This window comes from Medicago sativa, chromosome 6, assembly GCF_051527215.1.
Source record: "Medicago sativa cultivar Bolivia chromosome 6, Bolivia_mono, whole genome shotgun sequence".
In the NCBI taxonomy this organism is placed as follows: Eukaryota; Viridiplantae; Streptophyta; class Magnoliopsida; order Fabales; family Fabaceae; genus Medicago; species Medicago sativa.
In genome coordinates, this window is record NC_140754.1 from 83,021,144 (window position 1) to 83,032,884 (window position 11,741).

Genomic DNA, 11,741 nt, shown 5'->3' on the forward strand with positions numbered 1-11,741 from the left:
TGAAATAAATCACAAAATTTCAAAACTCATTAAAATTATTTGCTCACTTATAATGTATAATACCATTTTTTTTAAAAGGATGTATAATAACTTCTCATTGTTTATAATTTCATGACGGTAATTCTTTTCATAATTTTTTAATGAATTTGTTTCTTCTTATAAAACAAATTAGTCATTAATAAATTTAAATTGTACCCGTAACGATGTTTCGTCGCACGTTTCTTCATAACCGTCATCGTGATTTTTATCCACTCTATCAAAATGAGAAAAAATTGGTAACAGACACGACCAATACCGTTTTGTCGCTGTTGTTTTCAAGGTAGGGAACCGTTTTGTTAGAACCTTGTCAGCTTTTATATCATGGCAAGGGAAAATTGAGCCAACACATGGCATATGTTTTGAATTGTGGTGGATCTCCTACCCACCGCACGTCTGAAGCAAGAAATTGTAGCTTCTGAAAATTCACATTTAAAAGACATAGGGAAGCAAAAACTTATTACACAACTCTAAAGCAATGGGAGGTTAAATTTATGTTTAACATCGTGGTGAGTTAGCAGAAATCACTACGAGCGTTTTTGCAAAAAAAAAAAAATGTATTTGAGGATTGATTTTGTCATCCAAAAATTTAGCGGCTTAGTTTGTTGTCCGTTTGTCTTCAATTCATGTGTAATTTTTGTATATATATATATATATATATATATATATATATATATATATATATATATATATATATATATATAGAGAGTCAGGATCCGTTGACACCAGGTGTCAACGGATCCGTTGACACCAAATTTCAACTGTATATTTTATTTAATCAAAGGTTGATATGTTTCTATTGTGTGTGTATTCTTCCTCTCAATAGCATATAATTATTGTTTTTGAAAATTTGAAATTAAACAGAATCCCATCTTAATAGTCTTTATTTCTTTTTAAAAGATTGTTATCAGCCACCATCCGTAATATTGTTTCTTGTTTGCATCTCTCTTCCCATTTGGTTAATTCAGTATCAAATCCAGGGATCTCATGTATCAATCTCGGTTTGGTGATTAGGCATGAATGAATTCGCTCATCTGAATGTAATGGATATATAATAATTAATTTTATGGTGTTAGTAACATGGAAAACTCTTTGAATTCAATATAATTGTTGTCAATCATCGGTGCTTATACAAATTTCAGGAGTTATCCATGGCTTTGGTGTTCTCACTGAGATCGGCGAAGACACATGATTTCAGGCTTTGTTACGTTAACCCGATAGAAAAATCAGTGTGCCTATTATGGAAATTAGGTTTTACAATGATTTAAAAAAAAAATAGTATATGCAGTTGAGAGAAAAGTGATGCACGAAATACAAATGCCATGATAATATTGAAATGGAGATTTTGTCAAAAACATGAAATGGAGAAGAAGCCCTGATTAGTAATAGAGAGGAAAAACAAAAATCTGGACAATAATCAATATAATCAAAACAAGAGAGAAGAATTAGCATTTAAATAAATGGACTTTAAAAATTCAGGTAAGTAAAGATCATGTGAGATTTTCAAGTAAATGAATATGAGCCTTTAGATCAATAAAAATGAAGGGACGAGATTTGGTGTCAACGAATCCGTTGACACCTGGTGTCAACGGATCCTAACTCATATATATATATATATATATATATATATATATATATATATATAGGGATTTGCTAGAACACACCCACTAGTTTTTATGTGGGAGTGTTTTAGCAAAGCTACACCTTAAGGTGTATTTAACCACTTTTTAATTATTTACTTGCTAAAATACTCCTTCTAAAAAATAAGTGGGTGTATCCTAGCAAATGCCTGGAGGATTTGCTAGAACACACCCACTTGTTTTTGTTAGAAGGTGTGTTATAGCAGCATACACCTTAAGGTGTATTTATTAACTTTTTAGTTATAACTTGCTAAAACACTCCCACATAAAACTAGTGGGAGTGTTCTAGCAAACCCCATATATATATATATATATATATATATATATATATATATATATATATATATATATATATATATATATATATATATATATATATATATATATGGGTTATGTTACAAGTCACCCTTTGGTGGTGTCTTTTATCAAGTCACACCTCAAGGTGTGATTTTCACTTTTTAGTTATAACTTTGATAAAAGACACCTTCATAAAAGGTGTCTTCTATCATAACCATATATATATATATATATATATATATATATATATATATATATATATATATATATATATATATATATATATATATATATAATGAAAGGTTATTTGAATAGAAAATGAACAATTTGATATTACTTACCAATTACACCTATATGAATTTAATACAGCAAGTAATTACTATGGCCGGGAATCAAACTCCAAGCTATTTTGTGTGGGAAGTCCTCTTTACACTGTGCATCATGGTATCTGGACTCGTTCTTCTAGCAATTCTCATCGGAAACATACAGAGCTTTAACCAGTCTTTTGCAAAGAGGTAAAAGGTTTCTCTTATTTTCTGCGCATGTTAATTCTAGGCAACAATGGTTCTCATTTGTCGTGTGGGTTTGGTTCTTAGTGTGGGTTTGGTATGGCGGCGGTGAGAATTGATTTTGATAGAATTGAGTTTGATATAATTGATTTCGGTTAAAAGTGAGTTGGATGTGAATTGATTTATGTTTGGATACACGTTTTTAAAAGTGATTCTTATAAGTTGATGTTGTTTGGATAATTTGAATCAAAAGTGATTTTGAGTGTATAATTACCAAAATGGGTTTTAATTATATTTATAACTAATAAATAAATTTTAATAATATAAATATATCACGCCATCAAAAATTTATATCAGGCCTTAGTTAATTTTTTTTTTAAAGATTAACCCACTAACCCATTATCCATACAGTCATCTCTAGCCAAGAGAAAGACCACTCTAGTCACCACACCACGGCAAATGAGAAAAGGGAACTCATTGAAGCACCTATTCATAACAGATCTGCAGAGTTTTTTGTCCTCAATCTTTCGATTCATCTTCTTTGTTTTAAGTTATATTGTTATGTTTTTCCCCTCTTCTCTTTTCTATTTCATCTGCAAGTTGCAATTCTGAAAAAAATTAGAATAGATCTAAAAACGAGGGAGAAAAAGCTTACCACTTATGGTGATGTGAGTAATAAAGAAGAAGGGTATTTATATGTAGTAAATCAGAGAAGAAGTATGGGTATATTGGTAAGTATATTTGTGTTTGAAAAGTTAAAGGTAGAATCACGTTTGCCACACCGTAGAAGCTACGAATTTCAGCTTCATCTCTACCGGTGTTTTGGAGCAAAACGTGGGTTTCACAGATGCACTTTTCTGTCACCCAAACAACACAAAAAAGTTTAAAATGGCGTTTGGTAAAGAAAACGCTGGTTTTAAAGAGAAAAACGTGATGTCAAACAGGCACTAAGGCGACAAAAATTAAATTGAATCGCTTTTAGCTCTATCTACCATGAAACATGTTGAAATATTACTCCATCCGTCCCTCAATACATGACCTAGTTGACTCCGACACACGTATCAATGCATATGTTTTATCTTTGATATCTTCAATTCTCTACTAAAAAAAATTATGAAAATTTAATATTTTAAAAATATTCATTGAGACGAATCCAACAAAATCTTACATGATATTATTTATCTTTGTGAATTAGTAGAAAAATATGGTCAAAGTATGTCAAGTCAATAATGTATATTGTCAAACATGTCATCTATTGAGGGACGGAGGGAGTAATATTTATTATATTATGATATGATTTGTTAGTATCTTAGGAGTTATAATAGGGTTGCATTCAAGTATATACTCCCTCTGTTTCATAATATTTGTCTATTTTGGAGAATAATTTTGTTTCACAATACTTGTCACTTTCAATTTTCAATGTAACATTAATTATTTTCTTGTCAATAATACCCTTACATATTTATTGTAGAGAGAAAAAAATAGAATGAAATAATAAATTATTAAGGGTATTATAAAAAAAACACACATAATTTCATCAAAAGTAACAAAATTTAAGGCAGCGAATGATAAAATCTCTTTTTTAACTTATACCAAATGAATTTGAAATAACTTCTACTATTTTTGAGTAAATTTTCAAAAAATTCATTTTTAGAAATACAAAAAATATTCATTTTTTAAAAATCTAAAACAAACATGCCCATATCTCATGTATGCTAGATGGTTTTCAACCTTTTCAATATTAATGAGAAATTTCATATTCAACAAAACCAAATAAACACATCATCTGTTTCCTTCCAAATTTACTCCTGTTCCTTTCATTTGAAAATCTAAGAAAATGTATCAAACTCTACGGTGTAATTCATGGCATCAACACGCCACTTAAGTTTGATCTTTCCTACTGTGTGATTCATATTATCATTATTTTGGAATCAGATACTTATGTTAAACTAGGAAAACACGTCTTCCCTAAATATTTTATAATGATAATTCTTTGTAGTAAAACTACAAAATTTGAATAATAATGGTACTTTGTTAGTAAATTTTCCTGACGTCTTCCATGCTGGTTGCTTACAGGAATCTAAAAAAAATATGTAGAGGCCGTGATGTTGAGCAATGGATGACGCACCGTCGTTTACCAGATGATCTCAAAAGGTTTGTAATATTCTAACTCTTTTAATGAGTCGCATCAACATTGCCGCAACGCATCTATCAAAAAATGGTCACACGTGATTTGTTGGATATTTCCAAAATTTAAGTTTGAAATGTTGAAGTATTTATAAATTATAACAGTGGATAACCAGCTACACAATTGTGTTAATAGCCAAGTGGTGGTGACACTTTGTGGAAGTGATGCAAGGGGCTCGAGTTCATCTGCTGGGCCAACACAATGATTTGAGATAAATTCTGAACGTTAAATGTATATAACCTTTCAGTTTGGCCAGAGCTGAATCTATTCAAATAGTCACTTTCCTTCATCAATTGACATGAGTTTCTCTACAAACAGCTATAATCTAAAGGCAGAATACAAAACACGAAAATTTTGGTTTCACGAGTCAAAATTATATTGAAAATAGTTATAAGTCAATTCTTCATTTCTCTGGTCGCGAGTTTAATTAAGAGAACGTTATTGTATAAAATATCATTGATTGATATGCTTGATATGAGTGTGCAATCAATATAAAGGGTTACAAAGTGTCCGAAGGGGATTCATTAGTTTTGCCACCTGCATCCGATTTGCATAAACTGGTGGGGTAAGTCAAACCTAAAGTTTAGTGTGTCCACGCAAGCTTTGAAGCTTATTTGTGCAATCTTCTTAATTTTCCAAGTATTTGCAATTGTCTCCATCACAAGATCCAACATAATCTACAAATGATAGATACTATCTTGTCTGTCATGCAGGAGAGTACGACAGGCTGAAGGGTGTAGTTGGGCAGCGACAAGGGGTGTTACTGAGAATATGGTTCTCGAGAATTTGCCAGATGATCTCCAGAAAGGGATAAGACGCCATCTCTTCAAATTTGTTAATAAAGTATGCATTCAAGCATTTAAAAGTATTTCATGATATACTCTTTAAGTAGATTTTATTTATTTGGTTCAGATGTTTTGTGAACTTTAAAATATCACCTATAATGTAATAAATAAAATTCTTTTCTCCCTACGTGTCTGCCTGTAGCTTGCTGGAATCCAATAGAAGTTGAATGAGAAAACAATTTTCAAGACAACTCTTTATGTATATTCATAATTAAACTAAAAATATTACAGGTTCGAATTTTTTCCCTGATGGCTGAGGATGACCCTATCTTAGACGCCATCCGTGAGAGACTAATGCAGACAACATACATTAAAGGAAGTAGAATTCTCAGTCGGGGTGGTCTTGTACAGAAGATGGTGTTTATTATGCGTGGAAAATTGGAGAGTATCGGAGAAGATGGAATTCTGGTTCCATTATCAGTAGGGGATGCTTGTGGTGAAGAACTTCTAAGATGGTATCTTGAACAGTCTTCTGAAAGCAAAGGTACAACTATACTTGATATAATGATAACATGCCTCAAAAGAAGTAGCAATAATCATCTTTGTTTTTTTTATTGTGGTCGGGGTTTGAACCCCAGACCTTGCATATATTATGCATTGTCCTAACCAACTGAGCTAAGCTCACGATGACGCAATAATCATCTGGTACAACTAAAAGATGCTTCATCAATATTTATTTTTTATTTTATTTTTCATTATGTGTTAGACTTTATAATGAAAATAGAGAAATTAGTCAGACTTCACTTCATTTTGTCAGTTAGTGTATTGATCTTTTCCCAAGCACTATTGAAAGAGCAAATTGCAATAGTTTTCTATTTATCTTTTTATGAATCAATTAATATGAATTTTAAGAATTTTTTTCTCTCCATCAAGCTCTAAAGCATATATCTACCAAAAAAAAAAAAAAAAAGCTCTCAAGCTTATTTTACCTTGGATAAATCTTCATCTGTCATCCTTTGATTTGTAACTCAGTTTCTCTTGTAGAAGGTGAACGAGTAAAGATTCAAGGACTGGACTTAGTTAGTGACAGAACAGTAGTATGCTTAACCAATGTGGAGGCATTTTCGCTCAACGCTAAAGACATTGAAGAAGTCACAACTCATTTTCCAAGACTCATGCGGAACCCTTGCGTTCAACATGTCATAAGGTCATTCCTTCCTTCCATTGCCTTGTTTGTTTCTCTCGATAGAAAAATGTTGTTTCATTTTTACTATAACTTCTCTATATTTCATATATATCTCCTTGCTTCATTTCCAATACAGACCATTCAAAGTTATCTCTTTTCTATGCGGGGCTTTTTTTTTTTTTTTTTTCTTTCTTCCAATATGCCAATAATTTGGAATAGGTCTAACTCAACCCTTACAAAACTTGTTTGTAAGGTTAGGACCACCCACAACTAATAAACGCAATTTTCAAATCTTATTTTTTTCTACGCAGGACTTTTTTTCTCCCCAATATGCCCCTCACTTTTTTGTATTTGTGTTTGGTGGATGAATATAAATGATGGGTCACCTAGATCAATAGGCTCTTATATCATCTTAGAATCTGGTTTGCGCCTAACTCAACCCTTATAAAATCGGGTTGAGAGGTGGAAAATAGATAAGTTGTAAAAAATGTGTTTATAAGTGATGGGTGGTCCTAAACACACGCAATAAGTGTGTTATTTACATCCATGATATCTCATATCAAAACGATGTCTCTGACATCATGATTTGGTTGTTGTGTTATGTTAGGTATGAATCACCTTATTGGAGATCCCTTGCAGCAAAGAGAATTCAGGTTGCATGGAGAAACAGGAAGAAGCGTCTAAGTCAAGCTAATACCACACAAAATGATTATCAAACATTGAGGTCATTCATTCCTTATAATTCCTTGTTGTCTTTCTGTCGATATTCAACATGTCTTCACCCTTTTATGATTAACTGCATTTTCTTTCATGAAGAGTTTTGTTTCATTTTTTTCTATAACTTTTCTACATTGCATTCCATGCTTCATTTCCAATTAAAAACATTCACAATTATTTGCCTTAAAAATTGGATCAAGTCTAACTCAGCCCTTGCAAAATTGTCTTGTAAGGTTAGGACTACCCATCACTTATCAACACATTTTTCACAACTTATCTGTTTTCTATATGGGACTTGGATTATTCCCAATTCATGCAGCACTATGGTGCTTTGTGCATGAAAATGAATGATGGGTGGTCCAAATTAGTTGACTTTGTACTATTGTTAAATTTGGGTTGAACCTAGCTCAATATCAAACCTTATCTCATCAAATATGAGACTCTTAACAATCAGATGTATGATAAAATATTAGGATTCAAATCCGTTATTTTTCTACCAAAAAATTAGGAAATAAAAGGACATAGATGGCCTTCACACGTACATACACATATTAGTATGGATCATGGATGATTGAAATATGAGTTTGACGAAATTGTGTTTGATGAATGATGGATGAATGAATCTTGGATGTATGAAATATTGAGTAAGGCTAGTTATAAAAAGTTGTTTGAAAATAGAGAACATGAAAAAACACAATATGAAATTCAATGTTCCATGAAATATTTTAGTATGATGTATGTTGTATCATGATATATAAATTTGTGAGAATATGAATTTTTTTAATTGTATTTTCAAATAAACAGATCAACCGATCCAAACTGATTTGTTTGGTTTGGTTCCTATTTTGAAAAAGAGTGACACCGAACCAATGAAAATTTCATCGGATTGGACATTTTTTTGACTGAAAACCGGTCCAAACCTAACCGTTACACCCCTACATATTACTAGGGTGTGTGACTTTTATGCATAATATACACTATTAAAACCATATGGCTCTGACATATTCATTTGATGATTGTGTTATGTCAGGTATGAATCGCCTTATGGGAAATCACATAGAGCAAACAGAATTCAGGTTGCATGGACAAACAGGAAGAAGCGTTTAAGACGAGCTAATACCACACATTGACTATTTGAACTCATAGAGTGTACTCTGATGTTTGCTTCACTACACTTTGCCATGAACTTTATTGTTTGTAATCTCTAGTCCTCAGAATAGAGAATAGTGGTATGTTTATAAGGAGTTATGAAGTACACTCCTATGAATTCTTTATTTTTCTATGGTTTTTCCAAGGATTTAGGTGTTTATGTAATACCTTGTTTTTTTTTTTTTTTTTGAATCGGCAAAATTTATTAGCCAACAAGCCCGTGCAAGAAGCACTAACAAGCTTGGGTGGGAAAAAAAAAATACAAGGGGAAATCGGTTGCCGCACAAACACCGGCTCGAACAAAAACCCCGTAAAAACCACCCAAAAACATAAACCAAAAAGTTATAAACAAGTATAACCAAAAAAACACCACCTGAATGCCCCATGACAGCAAGAAGCCTGCCGCACCTACCTAATAGCAACAAGACAAAATCCACCCCAAACTAATACAGTTGCTAACCCAACCAAAATCAGCCAAAACACTCCCTAACAGAAACTTACAAAAAGGAAAAAATGTTCAACAGCAAGCCAAAACCGACCATCAACACAGATAAAACCATTACACTCCAAAAGTCCAGCAAACCGAGACAACAAAAGGCAAACAACAAACATAACAGCAACACCAACCAGTTATCTCTCTAAGCAAAGCCTTGGGTTCCAACACCACTCATAAAAAAGACAAGACGGTGTTGGAGTCCTTTCTAGCAACCATCTCCAAGATAACACCTTAATCTCTTCAACCATATCTTCTACCTCAAAATTACTACCTTTGAAGATTTTTTCATTCCTCTTATTCCAAATCACCCAAATAGTTGTGTGCCAAATTAACCAAAGGCCCTTGGTCACCTTTTTCGATCTGCCACCTCCACTCCAACACTCCCATAGAACAAATAATGTTGGCGGAATTATGAAGCTGCAATCCCACCACTTCATCAAATTTAACCAGACCCAACTAGCTATATCACAGTGTAATAAGAGATGAACCGTCGTTTCCATATTCCCATCGCACATCACACACCTAGTAGACCCTTCCGTAGGAAGAACATTTCTAATAGCAAGGTTTAATCTAGTAGGTATTCGGTTTAGCAATGCCCTCCATCCAAACGCAAGCACTTTAGACGGTGCCGGACTCTTCCACATATCTTCAAAAACCCGTTTCTCAGCCACACCCCAATCCACTTCACCCAACACTAAACCTTCCAACTTAAAATAGGACGATTTCACCGAAAACATACCATTCTCTTCCAAGTTCCATCTCCACTTATCCTCTTCGTTTGACAAAATCATACCTTCCAAATCCTCCATGAGACTCGTGAGCAACTCTTCCTCATACATAAATAGCCTTTTTCTCCAAGTTAAATGCCAATAAACACCCTCCTCCATATACCCGCCTATCTCCCCCACCAAAGCCTCCTTTTGAGTCGATATTAAAAAAAGTCTAGGATACTTTTGAGAAAAACTACGGGTTCCTATCCACTTATCCTTCCAAAAACTCGTCTTCAATCCGTTACCTACCTTGCGTAAAACCTCCCCATTAAACCATCCTATTTGCCCAAAATCCTCCAAATTAACTATCTCTTTCCACCAAACCGAAGTGTACCGCGGCCAAGAAAAACTACCTCCTCCAAGCAAGCGCTCCTTACAAGGACCATATTTAGCTTCTAGCACATCCTTCCACAAGACCTTGTCCTCATTTATTAACTTCCATGTCCATTTGGCTAATAAACTCACATTCATCACCCGGACATCTTTAACCCCAATACCACCATTGTTCTTTTGTTGGCACACCGAATTCCACTTCACCCAACTAATTTTCCTCCCCCCATTATGTAATAACTTGTGACTAATTGTTTCCTGTGAACTTTGAGATCCTCTCGTAATTTCCTACAGAATTATCTGCAGGGAAAATGAAGATGTATCTGTAAGAAACTTTTGATTGTTGATTGTAATTTTTAAGGGTTTTTCCTACTGAGTTTCTTGCAGATTATTCTGTAAGCACATTTCTTGTAAACATGCCCGTAGGTATTTCCTCAACAGATGGTGCAAGAAAATCTGCATGAAATTGTATCCTGGACGATGAGAATGTGCATAGGCAGTAAGAACGTCTAACGGTACGCTTAACCGCGATGAGAATTTGTTCGTTCTGTTATAAGATTATATGTGATTTACCTGATAACATATATATCCTCAACGTGTGCATGCTATAAGTGCTTAATTAAGTAGTTTATCCAAACATGCAATGGCAATTTCTATGATACTTCAAACAAAATTGAGTGTTTTGATACTCTCAAATGTTTAACCAATAGAATAGTGTCATTTCAATTAAATGATCCATGTCAACATTATTAAAGATTGACTTAAGGGAAAGAGTTTTGGTACACTTCTCTATTCAATTTAACCTCCAAAAAATGTACAAATTACTATTTCAGTAAATTAATTAATTAATTTTTTTAATCAAAACAAAACCAAATCATTAACCGCCATCACAATTTTCTCTCCAACATTCGTCATCTGCGTAACCTTCTCTTTTTCTTTCTGGGAACACAAAACTTCATCTATGTACTGTTCCTTCATTTCTTTCTCACCATTAATTCTGCTAACTAAATTTTAATTGAAAAATTGATGGCATGGCTTTCTTGTACGTGACCTTTTTTCTTATACTCGACGTTTGCTAAAGAGACCATCTTCCTGATCAATCCAAATAGCTATTACTTCTAATTAGCTGCTATATCGACCCATGTTGTTTTGTGTTGTTTTTCTTGTCATTCCCTTTTTTGGTTGTGCTGTGAGTGTTTTTGGTAGCTATCCCCTTTTTTGCTATAAAAAATAACTGCAAAATTTAATTATAATCTGTCAAATTAGTTCCTGTAGTTTCCCTTTTTTGCTAAAGAAGAAGAACTACCATGAAGGAGAAGAAGTAACGATTTAAATTTGTTTTCTATTAAATCAAATTAAAATTATGGGGAATTAGTCACTTTAGTAGTCCCTGAATCGGAAGGGATTCGTCACTTTAGTCCCTGAATGCAGATAAATTGCAAAATAGTCCCTGAATGTAGACTTTGTTAGTCAATTTAGTCCCTGAATGCAGACTTCGTTAATCAATTTAGTCCCTGGATGTAGACTCCGTTAGTCACTTTAGTCCTAGAAATTGACCATGCAGGGACTGTTTTGCAATTTCTCTTCATTCAGGGACTAAAGTGACTAATTCCCCCCAAAATTAATTATATCATAAAA

General features: G+C 33.2%; 1 protein-coding gene across 3 annotated transcripts in view; it reads left to right on the forward strand.

The window, feature by feature from the left end:
- The window catches only part of LOC146917435 (putative cyclic nucleotide-gated ion channel 20, chloroplastic), a 28,350-nt gene extending 19,678 nt beyond the window's left edge, over nucleotides 1-8,672 (forward strand). The window contains exons 8-14 of one of the 3 annotated variants that reach the window (XM_085719266.1): nucleotides 2,343-2,488; nucleotides 4,559-4,636; nucleotides 5,384-5,513; nucleotides 5,747-5,999; nucleotides 6,488-6,662; nucleotides 7,249-7,365; nucleotides 8,389-8,672. In XM_085719266.1, coding sequence (XP_085575392.1) covers nucleotides 2,343-2,488; nucleotides 4,559-4,636; nucleotides 5,384-5,513; nucleotides 5,747-5,999; nucleotides 6,488-6,662; nucleotides 7,249-7,365; nucleotides 8,389-8,488 — 999 coding nt within the window. In that variant the 3' untranslated portion in view covers nucleotides 8,489-8,672. The remainder of the gene's footprint in view (nucleotides 1-2,342; nucleotides 2,489-4,558; nucleotides 4,637-5,383; nucleotides 5,514-5,746; nucleotides 6,000-6,487; nucleotides 6,663-7,248; nucleotides 7,366-8,388) is intronic. The other 2 variants (XM_085719267.1, XM_085719268.1) reach the window with 2 other exon arrangements.
- The last annotated feature ends 3,069 nt before the right edge of the window (nucleotides 8,673-11,741 follow it).